Source organism: Carettochelys insculpta, chromosome 5 (assembly GCF_033958435.1).
Source record: "Carettochelys insculpta isolate YL-2023 chromosome 5, ASM3395843v1, whole genome shotgun sequence".
In the NCBI taxonomy this organism is placed as follows: Eukaryota; Metazoa; Chordata; order Testudines; family Carettochelyidae; genus Carettochelys; species Carettochelys insculpta.
This window is the reverse complement of record NC_134141.1, coordinates 96,258,880-96,272,763: the sequence shown is the minus strand read 5'-3', so window position 1 is coordinate 96,272,763 and position 13,884 is coordinate 96,258,880. Positions and strand designations below refer to the sequence as shown.

The following is a 13,884-nucleotide window of genomic DNA, read 5'->3' as shown; positions in this document are numbered from 1 at the left end:
AAGCCTGAATCACTTTGGTTGGTGCTTCTGTGGGCTGTGGCCCTACTCCAAGTTTCTGGGGTCAGTCATGCAGGAGACAAACTTCTAAATACAGAATCAGGTAGAGCAGCCTAAAACCTCATTCATATCTAGCCATGAGGAAAGGGATATGAAAGCACATTTTGTAAATCAAAATGGGGCCTAGATCATCGTCTCTGGGACCTAGTAAAATGAAGCAAAGGTCTAGCCATGCCATTATATCTTCTCACGCTGCTCAACTAAAAGGCAATTCATGCCTCATATCAGTTCCAGAAACTAGTCACCAAGAATCCAGAAGTATCAATCCACAATTCCCTGTATATTTTTTTTTTTTTTTTTTTTTTTTTTTTTTTTTTGGCATTATCCATGCACAAGGTGCTGATGACTCCAGTGTTAATGGGCCTGGTGCTGATACTTCAGGTATGTACTTTCTAGGCATTGACGATTTTTGTGGCTATGATTTCAATTAATTATCTCTTGAAAAAAGGAAAAAATGGGGCATTAGATGCCATTGGTTTCAATAGATGGAGTCTTGGGATTTTGCTGCCTCCTAAATGAATTGTAGGTAGGAAAGTCAAGTCAGAATAATTATGGATTCCACTATAGACCATTTCTACTACTTAACTCTCTTTGTACTGAGCACTAACACTGAGTGAGCAGACTGAATCACCCTTACTGCCCTTGTTTGCTGTTAGAAAACAGTTTGCTGCAGTACTAATGAATGCTGTTGCTCAGACTGTGGTGGGGATTCAAGAGCATCATAGGGTGGAGGGAGGTAAACTGCAGTTTGTAAGCTACATCTGGCCCTTGAACTCTTGCTTATGAGCAGGGTCTGAGGCTTGCCTAGCTCTGCACCATTTCTAGAAGCAGTGATATGTTCCCTTTCTGGTTGGTTCCTATGCATAGGGGCAGCCAGAGGTCTTTTGCCTTGCCCCCGCCCCAAGCACCATTTCTACAACTCCCCTTGCCTTGGAACTGTGGCCAGTGAGAGCGCATAAGTGTGCTGTGGATGGGAGACAGCATGCAGAGCCGTCTGATTTGCAGCTCCATGTAGGAGCCAGCCAGAAGGGGAACGTGCAGCTGTTTTCCAAGAGCCGTTTTTGAGGTCCTCTCCTCCCACTGCAACCAAAGCTTCTGCCTCAGCTCTGATCATTCTCAGCCACCGGATTCCAGCCCCATACCACCTCTTGCACCCCAAAACATCAGCCCCCATCCCAGAGCCCTAACCCACACTGCACTCCAACCCACTGCTTCAGCCCAGAGTGCCCTCCTTCCTTGAAACTTCTTGTCTCAGCCCAGACACCCTCTTGCACCCTAGCCCCTTAGTTCCAGCTGGAGTCCTTACCCCTGTGCACCAGTGGCATGAGTCTATTCAGGAGTCTTTTGATACTGTTCCACAGCCCACATCAGTAAGAAGAGGCCAATGAGAGAGAACACCTGAAGAAACAGAAGAGGGGCATATGATTCCAGCAGCAATAGCCCTTTCCTCACCAGAAAAGGCTACACTTACATTCCTAGTTATCTGTATGAATTAATTTTTCAAGATTAAATCCAAGAAAAATCCTGCAAATTGTTGAATATCATGCTGTTGTCCAGGCCTGGATAGCAAACCCATGCCCAGATCAAACCTGTGGCCACATCTAGAAATCAAGTAGGCATTATCAAGTCTGTTTGAATATTTCTGTATCCATCCAGTTCTTGGATTACTGGTGCTGATGGCTATGCAGACAACAAATGCTTCCAGTGAAGGCTTCAGTAGACAAACCCAGCAACACCTTGATTTGTTTGGCAAGAAAACTTCCATATTAAATAACCAGGGTCTTAGAAACACAAAGATTCAGAAATTACTTGGTACTTCAATCAGAGTATTTTTACCACATTTGGGACAAGATGTCACTGCTTATAGAATGACTATCACAAGAGCATAGGGAGGGGCTGAAATCCATTGTATCTGATGGACAGTCAATGATCCAAATATTACTGTAGGCTCTCTTTAGACACTTTTGATATGCTTCTGTTACCCATCCAGGTCTCCATGCTTCTCTCTTCAGGAATATCAAGAGGTCCAAACAATCATTGCAAAATTCCCATTTGAATGTTGTGGTCTGTTTAAAGTTCCTACTGAATAAACCATTCTCTCAGATTTAAGAGCCATCCTTTGCTTGTTTGGAGCATACATGCCAGCTTTTAAGATGAAGCAAATAGGATCTCAAAGCTTCATTTGAGAGAGGACTTTTGCTTATTAGTGTAGTCCACAATGGGACTTCTTAGATCCCAAGACCCAATATGGAAAGAGTTCTAGTACCAAGTGGAATTATTCATCTGTTGCTCTTGTTTGAATGATCCAGTTATCGACATATGTGTGTAACCTGTATCTCATCAGGTGAGCTTACAGCTGCTAAATATTTGAATATTCTTGATGCTGTTGAAAGGGTAAAGGAAGGTTTCTGTTGTGTTAATAAGAACCTTCTACTTTGAGGCAGGGGTGCCATTCTAAATCTGAAACTTGAAATTGGAATGGATTCACATTAGCGCTTGATGATAATATCAGACTAGCTGCTGTGATGCTGATAATTGGGTGTGCAGTAGATGAGAAACAATCAGAAGGCCACTTGTTTTGGAACCTCTCTGCCTCTTTCTTGGCAACTTCAACAGTTTTGCAGGCCAGAGAACTAATAGGAACTAGATTAGATCTGAGAACAGCAAAATTTAAGTAATCAGAAAAGGATGCAGATCTTGGTAGACTTCATCAGTCATCTGCACGCTCTCAGACAGAGGTCTGCAAAAGCATGTCTGACTTATATGTATCACACTGCATATTACACTTCTCCTGCAATCCATTCAAGCATGGGTGAAATCAATATTGACTCAGCAGATATCACATAGACATGAGGTTACTTACAGGTTGCCAGAGAATTCCTTTCACATAGACCACTCATGGATGAATCCAGAGCCTTGTGTCTGAAAAGTTGTTTCCATCTAAATGTTCTAGAACTTGGAGCCAATTACACGCTGGTTGAGCAACCTTGCTTGGTGGATTGACAGGTCAAGTAGTGACAGGCAACACAATGATAGTTATTTACATCAGGAAGGAGCACAATTCTCCCCTTCACCTTAATCAAGAAGCTATAATATCTAGACTTGGCACAGTCATCTTTATATTCCCTCAAGGTGCTCTGTAGCTATCTGGCTTATGGAATGTCCTAGATCATCAGGTTAGTTGGAAATTTTCAGGTGACTGTAACTGTTCTGTAAACTAGATTCTGAACAGCGTCTCTCAAAGGTGGGAATATACAAGAATAGACCGATTTGCTACAGACCACACCAGGAAATGCCCGTATTCTGTTCCATGGGGATTGCAGTAAGGGCACTTGAGTTGGAAATTGAGTATTTCATTGGAAGAAATTTGGTCTAATAGTAAAAAGGGCCTAGACAAATCCCAGAATCTTGAACTGCCTTTGTTTTCGGGCTGCTTCTAAACAAACAAGTTGCTAATAATAATAAGACCTTTTCTGATAGAACCCATGGAGCATCTATATGCAAAATGTGCTATTTAGACCTGAAATTGAAAGAATGCAGCACTTTTTTTGCAGACCTCTTTTTCTCCCAGGTGAGGAAGAGCCTTTTTCCAAACGAAATCGTAGAGGTCACAATTCTAAGGAAGGGTAGAAGGGAAAACAGCAAAATAGAGATAATGGATTTCAGGAGGGCAGATTTTTGGTAAACTCAGAGAGCTGGTAGATAAGGTCCCATGGGAAGCAAAACTGAGGGGAAAAACAGCTGAGGAGAGTTGGCAGTTTTTCAAAGGGACATTACTAAGGACCCCAAAGCAATCTATCTCTCTGCATAGGAGAGAGAGAAAATATGGCAAAAGACTGCCTTGGCTTAGCCAGGAGACCTTGCATGATGTCAAAATAAAAAAGGAATCTCATAAAAAATGGAAACAAGGACAAATTACAAAGGATGAGTATAGGCAAACAACACAAGAATGCAGGAGCAAGATTAGAAGGGCTAAGGCACAAAATGAGCTTAAACTAGCTACAGGCGTAAAGGGAAACAAGGCTTTTTATAAATTCATTAGAAACAAGAGGAAGACCAGGGACAGCGTAGGGCCATTGCTCAGTGAGGAGGGAGAAACAGTAACGGGGAACTTGGTAATGGCAGAGATGCTTAATGTCGTCTTTGTTTGTCTTCACTGAGAGGTCTGATGAAGGAATGCGCAACATAGTGAATGCTAGTGGGAAAGGGGTAGTGTTAGAAGTTGAAATAAAAAAGAACAAGTTAAAAATCACTTAGAAAAATTAGATGTCTGCAAGTCACCAGGGCCTGATGAAATGCACCCTAGAATACTCAAGGAGCTGATAGAGGAGGTATCTGAGCCTTTATCTATCATCTTTGGAAAATCATGGCAGACAGGAAACATTCCAGACAACTGGAAAAGGGCAAATCTAGTGCCCATCTACAAAAAGGGGAATAAGAATAACCCAGGAAACTACAGGCCTGTCAGCTTAACTTCAGTGCCAGGAAAGATAATGGAGCAGGTAATTTAAAGAAATCCTCTGCAAGCACTTGGAAGGTGGTAAGGTGAGAGGGAACAGCCAGCATGGATTTGTAAAGAACAAATCATATCAAACTCATCTGATAGCTTTCTTTGATAGGATAACGAGCCTTGTGGATAGGGGAGAAGTGGTAGATGTGGCATACTTAGACTTCAGTAAAGCATTTGATATGGTCTCACATGATATTGTTGTTTTTAAAAAAAAAAAAAAAAAAAAAAGCAAATACAATTTAGATGAAGCTACTATAAGGTGAGTGCATAACTGGTTGGATAACCATACCCAGAGGGTAGTTCTTAATGGTTCTCAATCCTGCTGGAAAAGTATAACAAGTGGGGCTCCGCAGGGATCTGTGTTAGGACTGGTTCTGTTCCATATCTTCATCAATGATTTAGCTATTGGCGTAGAAAGTACGCTTATTAAGTTTGCAGATGATACCAAGCTGGGAGGGGTTGCAACTGCTTTGGAGGATAAGGTCATAATTCAAAATGATCTGGATAAATTGGAGAAATGGCCTGAGATAAACAGGATGACTTTTAATAAGGACAAATGCAAAGTGCTCCACTTGGGAACGAACAATCAATTTCACACACACACAATGGGGAGAGACTGTCTAGGAATGGCTACAGCAGAAAGGGATCTAGGGGTTATAGTGGACCACAAGCTAAATATGAGTCAACAGTGTGATGATGTTGCAAAACAAGCAAACATAATTCTGGGATGCATTAACAGGTGTGTTGTGAACAAGACATGAGAAGTCATTCTTCTGCTCTACTCTGCACTGGTTAGGCCTGAGCTAGAGTGTTGTCCAGTTCTGGGCACCACAGCTCAAGAAATATGTGGAGAAATTAGAGAGGGTCCAGAAAAGAGCGACAAGAATGATTTAAAGGTCTAGAGAATGTGACCTATAAAGAACAGCTGAAAGAATTGGGCTTGTTTAGTTTGGAAAAGAGAAGATTGAGGGGGGACGTGATCGCAGTTTTCAGGTATCTAAAAGGATGCCCGAAGGAGGAGGGAGAAGACTTGTTCTTCTTGGCCTCTGAGGAGAGAACAAGAGGCAAGGGACTTAAACTGAAGCAAGGGAGGTTTAGGTTGGACATTAGGAAAAAGTCCCTAACTGTCAGGGTGGTCAAACAGTGGATTAAATTGCCAAGGGAGGTTGTGGAATCTCCATTGCTGGAGATATTTAAGAACAGGTTAGATGGTTGTCTGTCAGGGTTGGTTTTGACAGTACTTGGCCCTGCCATTGGGGTAGGGGGATGGACTCAATGATGGCCTCTTGAGGTCCCTTCCAGTCCTAGTATTCTATGATTCTTTTTGGGGGGGGAAAGTGTAGATGCTCCATGTGCCCTTCTTTTGAAAGAGCAGGGGCTGTGTGGACACTGTCAAAAGAGCAGATTGATCTTTCAATCTGCTTTTTCATGTGCGAACATGATCTTTTAAAAATTTTTTCATACAATATCTTCCAGAAGAACTTCTTTTGAAGAATTGCTGTAGTGTAGACACAGCCTAAATGCTTGACTGCAGGAAGAGTTCTATCCCAGAAGGGAAACCACTAATAGATTTTTGATTTTTTTTTTTTTTTCTTTGTGTATATGTAGTTATGGTAAGGGTAAGTTTTATAAAACTTTGACTCAGTTTAAAACAGAAAAACTTCTGAATGAAAAATGGTGTACAAGTTAGCGTCTCATTTATTTTCTAGGCCTATCAAGGCAAAGACTTTATGAACACAGGAAGATTTACTACATCATATACTTCAAGTGCAGCTGATGAGTCGTGGGATTAAGACTAAAACAGTACCAAGTTACAGATTTTGTTTTTGATACAAAGTTTTTATTTTGTAATAAAAAATAATCTCAAGTGGGAGAGGCTGCACCTAGTTAGGTGGCAAAGAATTTATGTAAAATACTGTTTAAAAAAAACTGTTGCTGTTACTGAAAAGTGGTGGTTCCATAAGAAATGTGGATCTACTAAATGTACAGTGTTCCATGACTTGATAGCTACTTTTGGAACATTGAAAAGACATTTTTAACAAGTTTCGTATATCCTGAACCAAGACTTCCGCTCTTGGAAACATGTTACAAAAACTATCATTAAGAGTCTTTGCTGATTATACTTCAGCAGTGAGTATTTGTTGCAGAATGTGTGAAAATACCCTTAATTTTTTCTGGTTTTGTTCCTGAAATGAAAACAATAAATTGGTCCAAATTATCAGTTACAAATCTGTGGCCTACACGTGAACTACGCTGTGTTTCAAAAAGATGCTTTGGAAATGAATACTGCATTATACGAGGCTTACTAAATTTAAAATTGTAATTGCACAATAATTTAACTTTTCAGATATGTCTAAGGTAAAAAAAACTATGTACCAAATGATGTCATGTTAGCCTACGAAGAGGTGTTGCAGATGACTGCTTGTGAACATACTTAATAAAAATTCAAGGGTCATGTGTTTTTATTGTTGATTGTTTTCATCTTAACTTTGTGTTTATATTAGCTTCCTGTGCAAGAAGTCCGTCAGCTAAATACTGCATGTCACATGCTGTATTCTAAGCACACTTAAAAACCTCTCTTAAAATAGCAAAACTCACATTTTAAACCTTTGTTTTTTAATTAGGTGTTACATATGTAATTCCAGTGGACAATAGTGACATTGTCTTGTGTGAGCATCAGGTATCAAAGACTGTGGGAGGCTGAGCGTCCCACATTAGCCAATCATGGCCCCCCTCACATTCCACGTTTAGGCCCTCTCCTGCCAGTTCTTGTGTTCTGTGCAATGGCCCCGGCTTGGACTGATGCTGGGGCTACATCACCAGTCCTGGGGCTGGGCACACTTGTATGGCATGAGAAGTTGGAGAGGAAGGGTGCTGTAGATTCCACTGGAAGGACAAGAGGGTCAGGGCTTGGGCTAGTCTCCCCAGCTGATGGTTCACCTGCCATCCTGGTTGCCATGTCCCAGAAATAGATTTAGATCTCTGAGCCAATTTTAGGAGGAGGGGGTTGTCTGCCCTCTTTAATGAGCATAACAGAGGAGAGGAGTGGAGCAGCAGTCCTAATCTAGCAACTGCACCAGCATGGGCATGACCCACCCAGAGGAGCGTGTGCCGGATAGTCTTTCAAAGTCACTCTTTCCCTCCACCCCCCCAGTTGCAGGAATAGCATGTGAGTTGGTACTGCTTTACCCTAACTGCCCATTGTGTAGCTAGAATACTTTCAGAATGGGAAGAGATGTCTGGCTATGTAAGGGGATTCCCATGCATCACTGCACAGATGTGACCTAAATGCCAAGGATCCATTGTGAACCAGAAAACACTTTCTGGTACTGATTTCAACTGATACTTCCTTTGTTTTTCCTATTTTATTGAGTACATATTTGTTTTAATGTCCTTCAGTCTGATAGTCTAGTGCTTCCATTTGGTAAACTACATAAAACATTTAAAAAAAAAAAAAAACTGCTTCCCCTTGAATCATTAAATGGCCTTGCCTCTGGACTTGATCCTGCCATGTGATTAGCCCTGTATTCCAACTCATAATGTTTAAATGTGCTAACTTTAAGAACGTAAGTAATCTCACTGAAGTCACCTGCCTTAATGCTAAGCCCATGCTTTGAAAATGTGCTAGATTTGGTTTTAGAGCGTTCAGCCGTATACATTCTTCTGTCAGTATAGGGAATCATTGTACAGAATCCAGGACACAGGTGCTGACAATGCAAAAATAAAAGCAGAGGACTAAAGCTTGAGTTTACTGCTCATGCCTCGGTCACACAAAACTTTTTGGTAACTAGGGGAATTTTGCCTGAATAAGTAGGGACTTTGTTTAGTCCATGATTTTGGTCAGCATTGATTGTTAATTTTTATCCTTATTACTGATTCACAAGATTTTTTGGCTTAGACTATCTAAATAGTTATTAGTACACTATTATATTTTAATGCAGAAACAAAACTATCTTCTGAGCATATGACCTGAACTTAACTGTCCCCTGCAATTCAATCATAGAATTAGTTGATGTAAAATTTTTCCTCTGAATAATTTTCTCCTGGAAAAATTACTTTTGAATAAAAATGGGGATTTTCTGCTAGAAAACATATTTTGTCAAATTCAGTTTTTTCAAGGAAAAACATTAAAATGACTCCACAGCTGCTTCTCAGGGCAACTTTTGCAAAATCTGGATGCCTGTGCATGATGAAGCTGCAGATTTTGGGAGCCTGGACAGCTGTAAAGTGAATATTCATATTCTTGTTACCTAGATCTGATACAAACTCTTGATATGGTGATGCTCCATTTGTATGTCTGCCCTATCAACTTTCAATGGTATGTCCCGTGCCTACCATTGTGACTATAAGTAACAGGAACTCAGGGTTCAGTTCCAGAGATGGAGCCTGAGAGACAACCACAACAGCCAAGGAAGGCAGCTGACACATACGTGACCTCTTCTGACCTGGGGAGGTAGTGATGAAAAATAACAATACAGGAAAGTGGTGCTTGTGTCCCTTGAGCAGCAGGGGCCTCCGGGCAACTGCAAACGAGCGTGAGCTTTTCTGTGGGTCCTATCACCAGAGCTAACATCCCTTGGAGAAGTCCAGATTCTGCTGTTTTCTGTGTTGCTTATATACTTTTTTCCCTTCCCATATCAGTTATTGGTTTCTTACTACTGGTTCTTTGTTCCTCATTCTGCTTGTGTGCGATTGCTAAATTTGGTTGTGAGATCACGCCATCTGTTCAATTTGTTTTTCCACATATGTTTCACTGTAGTGGTGCCACTGTTTATCTTAAGTAGTGGATTCCCTCATCTGTGCCCTGGCCCATCTGATGTGGGGAAGTGTGTGCCAATTTCTAAACTGTCAAAGTTCTTCTGTAATTTACTCCTACAAGAAGGAATTTCCACTGAGGGTGAAAAAAATTGAAATTGTTAAGAAATGACTTCCGCCCATTCCAAGTTTGACTCTCCTATTACAAGAGAGGTTATTTGGGGGTTTGCCAATATTGCAAAACTACTGCGTAAGTTGGGTAAAAACAAAAAAAAACATTTCTGTGGTCAACAGCACAATCCCCTCTAATTTTTCCCATGTATATGGAATGATTGTGTAAAGTGCACCAATATGGAGGTGGTGTGACACACAGCTTCCAGAGTGCTTGGCCTAACAAAATTCATGTGGGGTGGGGCCTGGGGTTTGGAATAGGGTGGAGTCAGAGATTTGGGGTCAGGGATGTGAGTGCTTTGGCATGGGATCAGGGATGAGGTGCTCAGGCTGGGGCTGAGAGGTTGAAAATGCATGCTACCCGCTGGGCCTAGGGTTGAGGGGTTTGGGATTCAACTTGTCCTGGGCCCATGGAAGGAGTGGAAACTCAGGATGCTGATCTGTCATTTGATGAGTACTTAGAAGTACTTGCTAAAACAAGGGACACACCTACTAACCTTTGTTCACTAAACAAGTGAACTTCCCTTGCTTATATGAGCCAGCTGTGGGGTCCCTGACAGGGTGGGAGACCTGTAGCCCTGCTGCTGGAATGGAGCCACCTGCAGGGTCCCTGGCTTGGGGGGTGGGAGACCTGCAGCCCTGTGACTGGAGCCTTCTTCCTCCATTCCCTCAGACATGCAGCTGTCTCACAGGCCTGTGGCTGGGGGAAGTGAGGGAGAAGGCTCTCATGCGCTGGTGGAAATGTGAAACTGACTGGCTGTGAGCTGATCAGTTTTCCAGTCCCACAAGCCAGGGGGAGACTGGAACTAGCCTGCCCCTGGTTCCCAGCTCCTGCTACTCTCAAAGCCAGGAAACTGACCAGCCATGGTGGTTCCTGGCTCACCTCCCTTTGCAGGAAAATTTGAGTTATGCAGGAACAACCCCTTGGTAAACCCAAGGGTTTACTGTGTTAGTCGTTCTCCAACCCTGCAGATCGCACCCTCGGCCAGGTTTTAAACACCCCCCCCATGAGGTCCCAAACCACCCCCAGCCTTAGAGCCTCTCAGCAGCCCCAGACTGTCCTCAGCCTTTGGCTCCCCTGCAGCCCCACAGTCCCCCAGTCTTACACCCCCCAGCAGTCCCAAACTGCCCCCAGCCTTAGACTCTTCCTGCAGCCCCAAATAACACACAAATTTGCACACACACCCGAGCAGCCCCAAACTTCCCCCATTTTTAGACCCACCCCCCTGCATTCCTAAAAGTCCCTAGCCTTAGACACTCCTCCTCCTCCCCACCAGGGCTGCTAGGCTGGGTAGCTCCCCCAGCCCTCATGCTCCCAGCAGGTAACTGTCATTAAAGCCAATTAGCTCAAGTGTTAAGGTTTCAGCATCTAGACATAAGGTAATTGCTGTCCCTAGTGATAGAAATAGCTGCCATGTCCAACAGCGCTCTCTGTTGATAAATATCTGCCTGAGGCAGCACTGTTAACAAACTGTAAATGGCTTCTTTAACAGCCACATGCAGCTGGGAACTGCCCAGCTGGCAACCTTTAACAAATCTAATGGGACTCATGTTTGGGTCCTGACCCATAGGTTGGAAATCCTTGCTTGTACATACACTACATCTTATTCCTGGTGCCAAACTATTCAAATACACCAGAAAAGTACTTCAACTCAACTGGTTTATGTCAAGTTACAAACACGGGACCAATTGGAGACTTTTACATGTATTTTAATGGGAATTTAGTGTTGCTCTTATGAGTTTTCACCTATGAGCAGAAATTTGGAAACCAATTGTACTTGTATTGTGAGGGATGAGTTTATAGCAATAGCAGTAGTACCTAGGCTGAGGCGACAGGCACAACTCTTCCGGCCAGAGCAAGTCCAGGCAAGGTCTGGATTGAGGCTCCTGGGGGCACTTCTTCCCTGGCTGTGGTAGATCAACCAGAGCTGGGTTCCCTAAGTGCCTTTATAGTGTTTAGTAGGTGGCTGCGTGGCCATCCAGATTACTGGGAATTTAGGACACAATAGAGTGCAATTTAGCATTTTGAGAGTTTAAAAAGGCTCATGTTTCAAATTCCCTTTTGTATTTGACCCAAATGCTTATGTTTGTGGTTTGGGGACACAGTTTTGAAAACACAGATGGGGTAAGATCCCCACACTAGCCATGTAGAAGCTAAATTGGAGCCAGAGGACTCTATCAACTAATTAGACTGCAAACAGAAAAGCTTTAGGCTAGAGGAAGTTAATTGAGAGAACTGTCCTGTGCAGGAAAAGATAGTTTCTGTAATGCCCAGGCTACAGCCAGAAGCCAGACACTCCTTAGAAAGGCAGTGGAGGAGGAAGGAGAACCTTTGAAGATTGCAGTGCTCGTTGGATGCAATTCAGGGAAGTAGGGATGGGAGAAGAAAGCCTAGAGGGCCTTGGACTGGAACCTACTCTAGACAGTGAGCCTGGATTCCTCTGCCCACCCCTGGAGAGTGGCCATTGCATGAGAGGTGCCTGCCCACTGCTGTAGAAGACTAAATTCCCTGGAAGGGGAGGATCTTTGTGCCCTGACCAGAGACTCAAGTCATGAAAGGAGGCTGCAGATCCAGGACTGAGTGGGGCTATGTACTGAGACAGAAGGGGAGGGAAGATGCCACTGGAGGGGGCAGCAGGAGTTAGAATCATAGAAGAGTTAGACTGGAAGGGACCTTGAGAGGCCATCGAGTCCAGCCCCCTGCCCTCATGGCAGGACCAAGCACTTCCTAGACCATCACTGAAAGCCATCTATCTAACCTCTTCTTAAATATCTCCAGTGATAGAGATTCTACCACTTCCCTTGGCAATTCGTTCCAGTGTTTGATCACCCTGACAGTTAGGAACTTTTTCCTAATGTCCAACCTGAACCTCCCCTGCTGCAATTTAAGTCCATTGCCTCTTGTTCTATCCTCAGAGGCAAGGAAGAACAAGTTCCCTCCCTCTGCCTTATGACACCCTTTTAGATACCTGAAAACTGCTATCATGTCCGCCCTCAATCTTCTCTTTTCCAAACTAAACAAGCCCAGTTCTTTCAGCCTTTCTCCATAGGTCATGCTCTCTAGACCTTTGATCATTCTCGTTGCTCTCCTCTCGTTGCTCTCCAATTTCTCCACATCCTTCCTGAACTGCGGTGCCCAGAACTGGACACAATACTCCAGCTGAGGCCTAACCAGCGCAGAGTAGAGCAGGAGAATGACTTCTCGTGTTTTGTTCACAACACACCTGTTAATGCATCCTAGAATCATGTTTGCTTTTTTTGCAACAGCATCACACTGACTCATATTTAGCTTGTGGTCCACTATAACCCCTAGATCCCTTTCTGCTGTGCTCATTCCTAGGCAGTCCTTTCCCATTCTGTAGGTGCGACACTGATTGTTCCTTCCTAAGTGGAGCATTTTGCATTTGTCCTTATTAAACTTCATCCTGTTTACCTCAGCCCATTTCTCCAGTTTATCCAGATGCTTTTGAATTATGACCCTATCCTCCAAAGAAGTTGCAACCCCTCCCAGCTTGGTATCATCTGCAAACTTAATAAGTGTACTTTCTATGTCAATATCTAAATCGTTAATGAAGATACTGAACAGAACCGGTCCTAAAACAGACCCCTGTGGAACCCCACTAGTTATTCTTTTCCAGCTGGATTGAAAACGATTAATAACTACTCTCTGGGTACGGTTATCTAGCCAGTTGTTCACCCACCTTATAGTAGCCCCATCTAAGTTGTATTTGAGTAGTTTATTGATAAGTATATTATGTGAGACCGTGTCAAATGCTTTACTGAAATCTAGGTATACCACATCCACCGCTTCTCCCTTATCCACAAGGCTTGTTATTCTATCAAAGAAAGCTATTAGATTGGTTTGACATGATCTGTTTTGAAGAAAACCATGCTGGCTGTTCCCTATCACCTTACCACCTTCCAATTGCTTGCAGATGATTTCTTTAATTACCTGCTCCATTATCTTTCCTGGCACAGAAGTTAAGCTGACTGGCCTGTAGTTTCCTGGGTTATTCTTGTTCCCCTTTTTATAAATGGGTACTATATTTGCCCTTTTCCAGTCTTCTGGAATCTCTCTCGTCTCCCATGATTTTCCAAAAATGATTGCTAAAGGCTCAGATACCTCTTCTATCAGCTCCTTGAGGATTCTAGGATGCATTTCATCAGGCCCTGGTGATTTGCAGACATCTAATTTTTCTAAGTAAATTTTAATTTGTTCTTTTTGTATTTCAGCTTCTAAACCTACCCCTTTTTCACTAGCATTCTCTATGTCAGGCATTCCTTCAGATTTCTCAGTGAAGACCGAAACAAAGAAATCATTAAACATCTCTGCCATTTCCAAATTCCCTGTTACTGTTTCTCCCTCGTCACTGACCAATGGCCCTACCCTC

The 13,884-nt window shown here is 42.9% G+C and overlaps 1 protein-coding gene across 1 annotated transcript in view; it reads left to right on the top strand.

The window, feature by feature from the left end:
* The window catches only part of DDX4 (DEAD-box helicase 4), a 100,656-nt gene extending 93,640 nt beyond the window's left edge, over positions 1 to 7,016 (top strand). Inside the window, exon 20 of the mRNA XM_074995563.1 lies at positions 6,277 to 7,016. Coding sequence (XP_074851664.1) covers positions 6,277 to 6,360 — 84 coding nt within the window. The 3' untranslated portion in view covers positions 6,361 to 7,016. The remainder of the gene's footprint in view (positions 1 to 6,276) is intronic.
* Positions 7,017 to 13,884: the final 6,868 nt, after the last annotated feature.